The 12500-nt window shown below is 42.7% G+C and overlaps 1 protein-coding gene across 4 annotated transcripts in view; it reads left to right on the forward strand.

The window, feature by feature from the left end:
- The window catches only part of epha3 (eph receptor A3), a 361011-nt gene that overhangs the window by 238987 nt on the left and 109524 nt on the right, over positions 1 to 12500 (forward strand). For all 4 annotated transcript variants that reach the window (XM_061926088.2, XM_061926086.2, XM_061926087.2 and 1 more), the window contains exon 7: positions 10981 to 11143. In XM_061926088.2, coding sequence (XP_061782072.1) covers positions 10981 to 11143 — 163 coding nt within the window. The remainder of the gene's footprint in view (positions 1 to 10980; positions 11144 to 12500) is intronic.

Here is a 12500-nt window from a genome sequence, read left to right on the forward strand (position 1 = left end):
GTGTTGTAGATTATTAGTTGGGGAAATGACCAAAATTCAATGGTCAAATCAACGACAGAAATCCAACCTTGATTAAACATCGTCAAAAAGTATCTTGTTTCAATGTTGTATTTGAGTTGCTCAGCATCAGGATCTAATCCAACAACTTCTCAACAATGTTTCAATGTATTGTCAATGTTCTGTTGGGTTATGATTGGGGTTGTGATCACGATTCGATTCCCTTCCGATTCCTGGTGTGACAGCTCCATTCAGAATCAATTCTCGATACAACACGACTCTCGATTCAAACCATTTCTCTTAATGTATTACTTGGTATAATAATAATTGATCAGTTTACAGGTAACTTAATATCCTTCTGGTTGCACAAAGATGCCATAAAAACGTAGATTTTTGCAAATTATGAACAGATTTAAAATCGTGCATAAAAAGAATTGTTCTTAGAATTTTTGTTATGCATCTTTACTTCTGAATTGACGTTAAACACAAGTATTCAACTTTGTAACAACATCTGTGAGTCACAAACGCTGTTTTAGAAGCCAGTCCATAGTGGCTTTCCATGATCTTGCCAGAATACGCTAGAAGGTCCATAAAAAGCTTCAGTTGTGTAAACCTGCAAGTACTTTTCAGCATTACTGCTACTTCCACACATGTGCAAAATGCCACGGGCGCTAAAGACACAAAGTCACATAATGTAGCATCAAAGGATTTCCACTTCAAGCTGGTAAAAAAAAAAAATCTGGATGTCCTTTTCCTCTCAGCCTGGAGGACAGCATTTCCCCTGATGTTCATTTGGGAACGAGGACTCATTACACATCAACACATTTAATGCTGGGTTCTACGACTTTGCTGCTTCACACTTCAAGTGGCTTAATGGCTACCACTTGGAGGTCTTTATCAAGAACCAGGGCTCCTGCAGACGTGTGTGTGTGTGTGGAGGAACGTCAAGCACAAAGACACAACTTGTCCGGCATCTGTCGGCATGACAACAGACTATTAGTCATCTGTGTCACAAGGATTCATATGTGGACAAACTCTGAATTGTGTAGCCATTAGTGGCTTGAAAAGAGTAAGAAGAGACACTTTCGATGCATCACGCCCCCAAAATATTAAATTATCTATCAATATACTATATATATATATATATGAATATAAAGTATTAAAACATATAATGTAGGGATGGGTATGAAATATGTACAATGCAGCTTACTACAATAACATATATATGTATATGTACTGTATATGCATGTGTATATATGTGTATATATATGTATAAAAAGCTCCTCGGTGGCAAGGCCCCAGGGGTAGATGAGATCCGCCCGGAGTTCCTTAAGGCTCTGGATGCTGTGGGGCTGTCTTGGTTGACAAGACTCTGCAGCATCGCGTGGATATCGGGGGCGGTACCTCTGGATTGGCAGACCGGGGTGGTGGTTCCTCTCTTTAAGAAGGGGAACCGGAGGGTGTGCTCTAACTATCGTGGGATCACACTCCTCAGCCTTCCCGGTAAGGTCTATTCAGGTGTACTGGAGAGGAGGCTATGCCGGATAGTCGAACCTCGGATTCAGGAGGAACAGTGTGGTTTTTGTTCTGGTCGTGGAACTGTGGACCAGCTCTATACTCTGGGCAGGGTCCTTGAGGGTGCATGGGAGTTTGCCCAACCAGTCTACATGTGTTTTGTGGACTTGGAGAAGGCATTCGACCGTGTCCCTCGGGAAGTCCTGTGGGGAGTGCTCAGAGAGTATGGGGTATCGGACTGTCTGATTGTGGCGGTCCGCTCCCTGTATGCTCAGTGTCAGAGCTTGGTCCGCATTGCCGGCAGTAAGTCGGACACGTTTCCAGTGAGGGTTGGACTCCGCCAAGGCTGCCCTTTGTCACCCATTCTGTTCATAACTTTTATGGACAGAATTTCTAGGCGCAGTCAAGGCGTTGAGGGGATCTGGTTTGGTGGCTGCAGGATTAGGTCTCTGCTTTTTGCAGATGATGTGGTCCTGATGGCTTCATCTGGCCAGGATCTTCAGCTCTCACTGGATCGGTTCGCAGCCGAGTGTGAAGCGACTGGGATGAGAATCAGCACCTCCAAGTCCGAGTCCATGGTTCTTGCCCGGAAAAGGGTGGAGTGCCATCTCCGGGTTGGAGAGGAGATCTTGCCCCAAGTGGAGGAGTTCAAGTACCTCGGAGTCTTGTTCACGAGTGAGGGAAGCGTGGATCGTGAGATCGACAGGCGGATCGGTGCGGCGTCTTCAGTAATGCGGACGCTGTATCGATCCGTTGTGGTGAAGAAGGAGCTGAGCCGGAAGGCAAAGCTCTCAATTTACGAGTCGATCTACGTTCCCATCCTCACCTATGGTCATGAGCTTTGGGTTATGACCGAAAGGACAAGATCACGGGTACAAGCGGCCGAAATGAGTTTCCTCCGCCGGGTGGCGGGGCTCTCCCTTAGAGATAGGGTGAGAAGCTCTGCCATCCGGGGGGAGCTCAAAGTAAAGCCGCTGCTCCTCCACATGGAGAGGAGCCAGATGAGGTGGTTCGGGCATCTGGTCAGGATGCCACCCGAACGCCTCCCTAGGGAGGTGTTTAGGGCATGTCCGACCGGTAGTAGGCCGCGGGGAAGACCCAGGACACGTTGGGAAGACTATGTCTCCCGGCTGGCCTGGGAACGCCTCGGGGTCCCACAGGAAGAGCTGGACGAAGTGGCTGGGGAGAGGGAAGTCTGGGCTTCCCTTCTTAGGCTGCTGCCCCCGCGACTTGACCTCGGATAAGCGGAAGAAGATGGATGGATGGATGGATATATATATATATATATATATATATATATATATATATATATATATATATATATATATATATATATATATATATATATATATATAAATTACACTGTTTTATATAGTGAAAAAGAAGTTGGAATTTCACAAGAAAAACTTAGAATTTTGACCGTATTATAATACAAGTCGTAATTTTACTCTGACTAATTGAACATGTGTGCAATATTATGATAAAAGTTGGAATTTTACTAAATACCAGTCGCAATTTTACAAGAAAAGCTCAATATGTTGGCCGTTTTATGAAAAGTGTCATAATTTTACTCGACAAAAGTCACAATTTTATGAGAAAACTGAACAATTTTGGCAACATTATAATAATGATCTGAATTTTACACTGCAAAATTATGACAAAAGTCATCATTTCACTAAAAAAATGTCACCATTTTACAAGAACAACAAAAAACATTGTGATAAAGGTCAGAATTTATATGACAAATGTCACCATTTTGCATTAAAAAGTGATCATTTTACATTAAAAGAGAACATTTTGCAATATTATAGAAACAGAAAGAACATGAGAAATTGTTCCCAATTTTATAAGAAAAAAAAGTTGACGCATTGTGAGAAAAAGTGAGAAAAACACTTTTTTTTGAATTTTTTGTTTGCAATTTGTTTTTAATCTTCATTATTTACTTCAAGTTATTACAGCATGTCTCTATATACATATTTATTCATTTTTTTTAACTTAATTTTGGCCAAAGAGGGCGCGTTTCAATTTCTCACACGCCAGAGGTGGAGCACTTCAACTTTTTTTTACGCACACTTGTTATTTCATATGTTGACCAGAGGGGGAGCACTTCAATTTTTTTTTTTACACACACTTGTTATTTCATATGTTGACCAGAGGGGGAGCACTTTTAAAAGCGACACACAGTCAATTTGAAAAATCCCTCCATTTTGGGACCACCCTCATTTTAATAGATTTCACCAGCAGGGGTGCTAATGAGACATTCTCTATTAGATGCAATGTTATTGATTTATGTCATCACTTGTTCACACCTCCTCATATGGAAGATACCTTTCCTTCTTAATGTCTCAAGAAGGCTAGAAATACAAGAACACACACACACATTCTAGTATTTTTTTACCTTCTTAAGACCTGAGAAAAATGCCTACCTCTTTAGGACCACCCTTTCTAGATATATAAAGATGTGTATTTACAACATTAATAATATATACATACTGTGCAAATATAAAAAAGCTTGTTGCGAAAAATTAGTTGGAATTTCACAAGAAAAACTTAGAATGTTGGCAGTATTATAATAAAAGTTGTCATTTTACCCAACACAAGTCAAACTTTTACAAGAAAAACTTAACATTTGTTGTGTTATGATAAAAGTTGGAATTCTACTCGAACAGTCGCAATTTTACCAGAAATTTTAGCATTTTGGAAATTTTGTGAAAAGAGTCGTAAGTTGACAAAAGTTACCATTTTATAAGAAAACTTTAAAATGTTGGCAATATCATAATAATCTGAATTGTACTCTGCAAAAATGATGACAAAAGTGTCACTGTTTTACAAGAACAACAACAAAAATTGGCAATATTGTGATAAAAGTCAGAATTTTATATGACTATTGCCTCCATTTTGCCTGAAAAAGTAATAATTTGACATACAAAAAGATTGCAATATTATCAAAACAGAAATAATATGAGAAATTGTTCCCAATTTTATAAGAAAAAAGTTGACACGTGAGAAAAAGATTGCTTTTAGCTTATTTTAATTTTTTTTATTTTTGGTAATTGGTTTTTAATCTTCATTATTTACTTCACGTTATTACAGTATGTCTCTATATACAGTAAATATGTATATATATATTTTTAATTACGTTTGGCCAAAGGGGGTGCCTTTCAATTTCTTACACACACTTGTTGTTACATCTGTTGGTCAGAGGGGGAACACTTCAAATTTTTTACACACACTTGTTATTTCATATGTTGATAGATGTCACCAGCAGGGGTGCAAATGAGACATTCTCTATTAGATGCGATGTTATTGGGACCATGATTTATGTCATCACTTGTTCACACCTCCTCATATGGAAGATACTTTTCCTTCTTCTTGTCTCAAGAATGGCAGCAATACAAGAACACACACACACACACACACACACACACACACACACACACACACACACACACACGGTCCTCTTACCACACCTGTGCGTAATTTTTTAAGGGATCCCCTGCTGTCCCGAGCATTGACTGGCGACAAGCGGTGATTAGATTTATGGTGGTCATGAAGACTGATCCTGATGTATCAGTTACGTGACAACACACTTAACAATCTGTATGCGCTATAAAAGTCTGATCCCGGCCATTACCGGCCGTGAAGTTCTCCTCTATTGTCCGTGCGTGTGTTAAGGACGGGGTGTTTAATAAGCAGTTACAGAGTAAAAGACATGAACTAGGCTTGTTCTTAGGATTGTTGAATAAGTCTTTTATTCTCCTTCCTTGTTAATCTTCAGCCATTTGTCTGCTTGACTTGAGTTGTGAGGCTGGGAGGTTGCAGAAACGTGATAGGGGGTCACTATAATGGCTCGGTAGTCATTCCTCTAAATGGCATTTTAACGACAGCTGCAGGGGGGGGGTATACCCACCCGTGGGGCGTATGCCCACCCACCTGAGTCGCAGTCAGAGACCATATCAGTTTGACGTTTTCTCTCCGTCTTCTGCAGTTCAACTCTTGCAATGATCGTGTCATTTTGGCAAAGTATTAAGAAGCTATGATGCCCAGTTATCTTGTCTTTCTAGCTAAGTCTAGGTCGAAGTCTAAGTCTGAGTCTAGAAGTCTAACCTAACCTGGGATTCAATAATTGTGTGAATGCCCAAACAGACCACAGTTTTCATCCGATCGGAACCGTTCAAGTATCAAAACGTTCGGCTAAAATCCTACATTACCCAGAATTCTCGGGTTTCTGGGTCTTTTGTCCCCCTAGAATTCTCGGGTCTCTGGGTCTTTTGTCCCCCTAGAATTCTCGGGTTTCTGGGTCTTTTGTCCCCCTAGAATTCTCGGGTTTCTGGGTCTTTTGTTTTTCTCGGGTTTCTGGGTCTTTTGTCCCCCTAGAATTCTCGGGTTTCTGGGTCTTTTGTCCCCCTAGAATTCTCGGGTCTCTGGGTCTTTTGTCCCCCTAGAATTCTCGGGTTTCTGGGTCTTTTGTTTTTCTCGGGTTTCTGGGTCTTTTGTCCCCCTAGAATTCTCGGGTTTCTGGGTCTTTTGTCCCCCTAGAATTCTCGGGTTTCTGGGTCTTTTGTTTTTCTCGGGTTTCTGGGTCTTTTGTCCCCCTAGAATTCTCGGGTTTCTGGGTCTTTTGTCCCCCTTGGAAATGAATGGACCATTTTTCGAACTTGCGCAGTTTCCACGTTTCTCAACCGATTCGAACCGTTCCACCATCCACACACACTCCACACGCCTTGGACAATCAAACTGCCTTTTTCCAAGTTCCAAAAAAAATCCAGGATTCCCGGTTTTCCGAAGCCTTATTTTCACCTCTTCTTGGTAAGTTTTCACAGTCCACATTGTTCCACTGTTGGGACAACAAAACTAGCATTTTGCTTTTCGTACAAATTCCCGGGTTTTCCGAAATTCCATTCCATTTAATATCAAACTGTTACTACGTCAACATTGTTCAACCATTTTGAAAAATTCCATCACCAACCCATTCATACCATCTAGGACAATTATTGTATTACCTATTTCCTTTTTTCCCGAAATTCCCACATTTCTAGAAAATTCCCATTCAAATGAACGGACATATTCATAGTTCTACAATGCCCACAATTCTCCAGAAATTGCGCCATTTTTTTTACCCGATTCCGACCTTTCAACCATCAACCCACACTGTTCTTCACTTGTCAAATGCAAAACAAGTTGTCCCTATCCCAAAATTCCCATTTTTCCCAGAATTTCCAGTAATTTTCTCCCCATTGACAATGAATGAGCAATATTTAAACCTCTCCATATTCCACGTTTCTCAACCGATTTGAAACATTCCACCGTCCACACGCTCCACCCGCCTCGGACAATCAAACTACCTTTTTCCAAGTTCCAAAAAATTACAGGATTTTCCCAAGGTTCCCAGTTTGCACAAGACACATTTTTCAACCATTTTTGACCATTCCACCCTCAAAACACGCCTCTTAGTTGGGACAACAAAACCACAATTTTTCTTTTCATACAAATTCACGGTTTTCCCGAAATTCCATTCCATTAAATATCAAACTGTTACTATGTCAACATTTTTCAACCGTTTTGAAAAATTCCATCACCAACTCATTCATACCATCTAGGACAATTATTGTATTACCAATTTTCAAAAAATCCTGTTTTTCCCGAAATTCCCAAATTTCTAAGAAATTCCCATTCAAATGAATGGATGTATTAATAGTTCAACAATATCCTAAATTCTCAAAATTGTGCGCAATTTTTTACCCAATTCGAACCGTTCCACCATCCACACGCTCCACCCGCCTTGGACAATCAAACTGCTTTTTTCCAAGTTCCAAAAAATTCCAGGATTCACGGTTTTCCAAAGCCTTATTTTCACCTTTTACCAAGAATTGATTAACGTGGACCCCGACTTAAACACGTTAAAAAACGTATTATGGTGTTACCATTTAGTGGTCAATTGTACGAAATATGTACTGTACTGTGCAATCTACTAATAAAAGTTTCAATCAATCAATCAAACCTCTTCCTGGACATTTTTTACAGTCCACATTTTTCCACCGTTGGGACAACAAAACTACCATGTTGCTTTTCTTACAAATTCCCGGGTTTTCCGAAATTCCATTCCATTTAATATCAAACTGTTACTATGTCAACATTTTTCAACCGTTTTGAAAAATCCCATCACCAACCCATTCATACCATCTAGGACAATTATCGTATTACCAATATTTTCCAAAAATCCATTTTTTTCCCCGAAATTCCCAAATTTCTAAGAAATTCCCATTCAACTGAATGGATGTATTACTAGTTCAACAATATCCTAAATTCTCAAAATTGTGCGCCATTTTTTACCCAATTCCGATCTTTCAACCATCAACCCACACTGTTCTCCACATGTTGAACACACAACATGTTGCCCCTTTGAGCTACTCCCCAAAAAACACACAAACAATCCTAGATTACCCAGAATTTTCGGTTTTCTGGGTCTTTTTTTCCCCCTTGGAAATGAATGGGCCATTTTTCGAACTTGCGCAGTTTCCACGTTTCTCAACCGGTTTGAACCGTTCCACTATCCACACACTCCACCCGCCTTGGACAATCAAACTGCCTTTTTTTCCCAAGTTCCAAAAAATTCCAGGATTTTTTTAAGCCTTATTTTCACCATTTACCATGAATTGATTAACGTGGACCCCGACTTAAACAAGTTGAAAAACTTATCCGGGTGTTACCATTTAGTGGTCAATTGTACGGAATATGTACTGTCATTGAGTCCGAGTGGACCATGTTCCGCGCCTCTATTGTCGAGGCAGCTGATTGGAGCTGTGGCCGCAAGGTAGTTGGTGCCTGTCGTGGCGGTAATCCTAGAACCCATTGGTGGACACCGGCGGTGAGGGATGCCGTCAAGCTGAAGAAGGAGTCCTATCGGGTTCTTTTGGCTCATAGGACTCCTGAGGCAGCGGACAGGTACCGACAGGCCAAGCGGTGTGCGGCTTCAGCGGTTGCGGTGGCAAAAACTCGGACATGGGAGGAGTTCGGGGAAGCCATGGAAAACGACTTCCGGACGGCTTCGAAGCGATTCTGGACCACCATCCACCGCCTCAGGAAGGGGAAGCAGTGCACTATCAACACCGTGTATGATGAGGATGGTGTTCTGCTGACCTCGACTGCGGATGTTGTGGATCGGTGGAGGGAATACTTCGAAGACCTCCTCAATCCCACCAACACGTCTTCCTATGAGGAAGCAGTACCTGGGGAATCTGTGGTGGGCTCTTCTATTTCTGGAGCTGAGGTTGCTGAGGTAGTTAAAAAGCTCCTCGGTGGCAGGGCCCCGGGGGTGGATGAGATCCGCCCGGAGTTCCTTAAGGCTCTGGATGCTGTGGGGCTGTCTTGGTTGACAAGACTCTGCAGCATCGCGTGGACATCGGGGGCGGTACCTCTGGATTGGCAGACCGGGGTGGTGGTTCCTCTCTTTAAGAAGGGGAACCGGAGGGTGTGTTCTAACTATCGTGGGATCACACTCCTCAGCCTTCCCGGTAAGGTCTATTCAGGTGTACTGGAGAGGAGGCTACGCCGGATAGTCGAACCTCGGATTCAGGATGAACAGTGTGGTTTTCGTCCTGGTCGTGGAACTGTGGACCAGCTCTATACTCTCGGCAGGGTCCTTGAGGGTGCATGGGAGTTTGCCCAACCAGTCTACATGTGTTTTGTGGACTTGGAGAAGGCATTCGACCGTGTCCCTCGGGAAGTCCTGTGGGGAGTGCTCAGAGAGTATGGGGTATCGGACTGTCTGATTTTGGCGGTCCGCTCCCTGTATGATCAGTGTCAGAGCTTGGTCCGCATTGCCGGCAGTAAGTCGGACACGTTTCCAGTGAGGGTTGGACTCCGCCAAGGCTGCCCTTTGTCACCCATTCTGTTCTGAACTTTTATGGACAGAATTTCTAGGCGCAGTCAAGGCGTTGAGGGGATCTGGTTTGGTGGCTGCAGGATTAGGTCTCTGCTTTTTGCAGATGATGTGGTCCTGATGGCTTCATCTGGCCAGGATCTTCAGCTCTCGCTGGATCGGTTCGCAGCCGAGTGTGAAGCGACTGGGATGAGAATCAGCACCTCCAAGTCCGAGTCCATGGTTCTCGCCCGGAAAAGGGTGGAATGCCATCTTCGGGTTGGGGAGGAGACCCTGCCCCAAGTGGAGGAGTTCAAGTACCTCGGAGTCTTGTTCACGAGTGAGGGAAGAGTGGATCGTGAGATCGACAGGCGGATCGGTGCGGCGTCTTCAGTAATGCGGACGCTGTATCGATCTGTTGTGGTGAAGAAGGAGCTGAGCCGGAAGGCAAAGCTCTCAATTTACCGGTCGATCTACGTTCCCATCCTCACCTATGGTCATGAGCTTTGGGTTATGACCAAAAGGACAAGATCACGGGTACAAGCGGCCGAAATGAGTTTCCTCCGCCGGGTGGCGGGGCTCTCCCTTAGAGATAGGGTGAGAAGCTCTGCCATCCGGGAGGAGCTCAAAGTAAAGCCGCTGCTCCTCCACATGGAGAGGAGCCAGATGAGGTGGTTCGGGCATCTGGTCAGGATGCCACCCGATCGCCTCCCTCGGGAGGTGTTTAGGGCACGTCCGACCGGTAGGAGGCCACGGGGAAGACCCAGGACACGTTGGGAAGACTATGTCTCCCGGCTGGCCTGGGAACGCCTCGGGATCCCCCGGGAGGAGCTGGACGAAGTGGCTGGGGAGAGGGAAGTCTGGGCTTCCCTGCTTAGGCTGCTGCCCCCGCGACCCGACCTCGGATAAGCGGAAGAAGATGGATGGATGGATGTACTGTACAATACATTGAAAGTGCAAATAAAAATACAGCTTCACTACTTTAGTCATACTTTTTGCGCTTAAGAAACTTCTCTATGACTTTAGCTACATACTTCTTCTGTTTTTTTCAATTTTGTCACTACTGCCACAAGTGGTGGAAAAGTGCATTACAACTGAATAGCGCTGCAGCCCATACAAATATTAGTTGGCGTTCCTCTAGGGGGCGCTGGTTGCCCAACGATGGGAAGAAACACTGCTTTAAACTACACACCATACATGCACATCCACACTTGTCCATTGCAGAGGACGCTGGTTCTCAGGAGGATGAACTAGTCTACAAATGTCGCTCCATAAAATTCAATTCCAAGTTTGATTATCATTGTATTTACTGTCTTTTGTTCGATGTTTTCTTTTTTTCTTCCGTCCACATCTGGTTGCAAGGTGTAGAATCTGTGCACTGCTTTATCAGCGTAGATCAGCAGGAGAGACGTCGTAAAACAGAAAGGCCATAATTCACCCGACAAAGGGTGGGATGCTGTCAAAACTGTCCGCATTGTTTGGGTGTGCGCGCGAATGACAGCCCGCCTTCTCATACCATACCCTCCACATGTTGCAGCCATTAATATTCACACCCCGGGCTGTGGATTTAATTTCTCCGTCTCCACGCCTGCCTCTTTATCTTCCAGGAGGAGCAGGAGACCAGCTACACCATCCTCCGGGCCCGGGGTTGTAACGTGACTCTGAACGGTCTTAAGCCCAACACGGCCTACCTGCTGCAGATCAGAGCCCGCACGGCGGCGGGATACGGAGCCAGCAGTCCCAGTTTCCAGTTTGAGACCAGTCCCGACTGTAAGTTCACAACATATGAAACCGGTTACAGACGTATTTACCTTAATTGTTTCCAAATGAAGTGATGTAGTATCTGTTAGGATACAACATAACATGTTTTTTCCCATTTGGTGGAAAATTACCGTATTTTCCAGACTACTAAACTATAAGCCGCACCCACTAAATTTGACAAGAAAACAATGTTTTTCATAAATTAGACACACCGCAGATATATACGTTGTGAATACCTTAATTGTTTCCAAACGGTGTCTGTATTTACGAAGCGTCTCATAGTGATGTGCCATACCACTGAATTTCGTTCCCACCCGATACCGAGTAAAATTCAGGCTGGTATTGGCGAGACCAATCTGGTACCAATACTTTGTGCAAATAAACCTTCCATATTTTCCGGATTATAGAGCACACCGGTATATAAGCCGCACCCACACTTAATTTGAGAAGGAAAAATATATTTTCTTTACGTTGTGAAGTGAGTTATTTACACATAAATATTTTGTAACTGTTTATTTACATACCTTAATTGTTTCTAAATAAAGCAATGTAGTATCTGTTAGTCTACAAAATAACATGTTTTTTTCCCCATTTGGTGGAAAATTACCGTACTTTCCAGACTACAAAGAGCACCGGTTTATAAGCCGCACCCACTAAATTTGACAATATTTTTTTTTCTTCATAAATTAGCCACACCGCAGATATATACATTGTGAAGTGAGTTATTTACACATACATATATTATAAATGTTTATTTACATACCTTAATTGTTTCCAAACGGTGTCTGTATTTACGAAGCTTCTCATAGTGATGTGCCATACCACTGATTTTCTTTCCCATCCGATACCGAGTAAAATTCAGGCTGGTATTGGCGAGACCAATCTGGTACCAATACTTTGTACAAATAAACCTTCCATATTTTCCGGATTATAGAGCACACCGGTATATAAGCCGCACCCACTAAATTTCAGTAGGAAAAATATATTTTCCATATATTAGCCGCAGATATATACGTTGTGAAATAAGTTATTTACACATAAATATTTTGTAAATGTTTATTTACATACCTTAATTGTTTCCAAATAAAGCAATGTAGTATCTGTTAGTCTACAAAATAACATGGTTTTTTTTTCCCATTTGGTGGAAAATTACCGTATTTTCCAGACTACAAAGAGCACCGGTGTATAAGCCGCACCCACTAAATTTGACAATATTTTTTTTTTTTCATAAATTAGCCACACCGCAGATATATACGTTGTGAAGTGAGTTATTTACACAGAAATATATTATACATGTTTATTTACATACCTTAATTGTTTCCAAACGGTGTCTGTATTTACGAGAAGTGTCTCATAGTGATGGGCC

The sequence above is a fragment of the Nerophis lumbriciformis genome, linkage group LG31 (genome assembly GCF_033978685.3).
Source record: "Nerophis lumbriciformis linkage group LG31, RoL_Nlum_v2.1, whole genome shotgun sequence".
NCBI lineage: Eukaryota > Metazoa > Chordata > Actinopteri > Syngnathiformes > Syngnathidae > Nerophis > Nerophis lumbriciformis.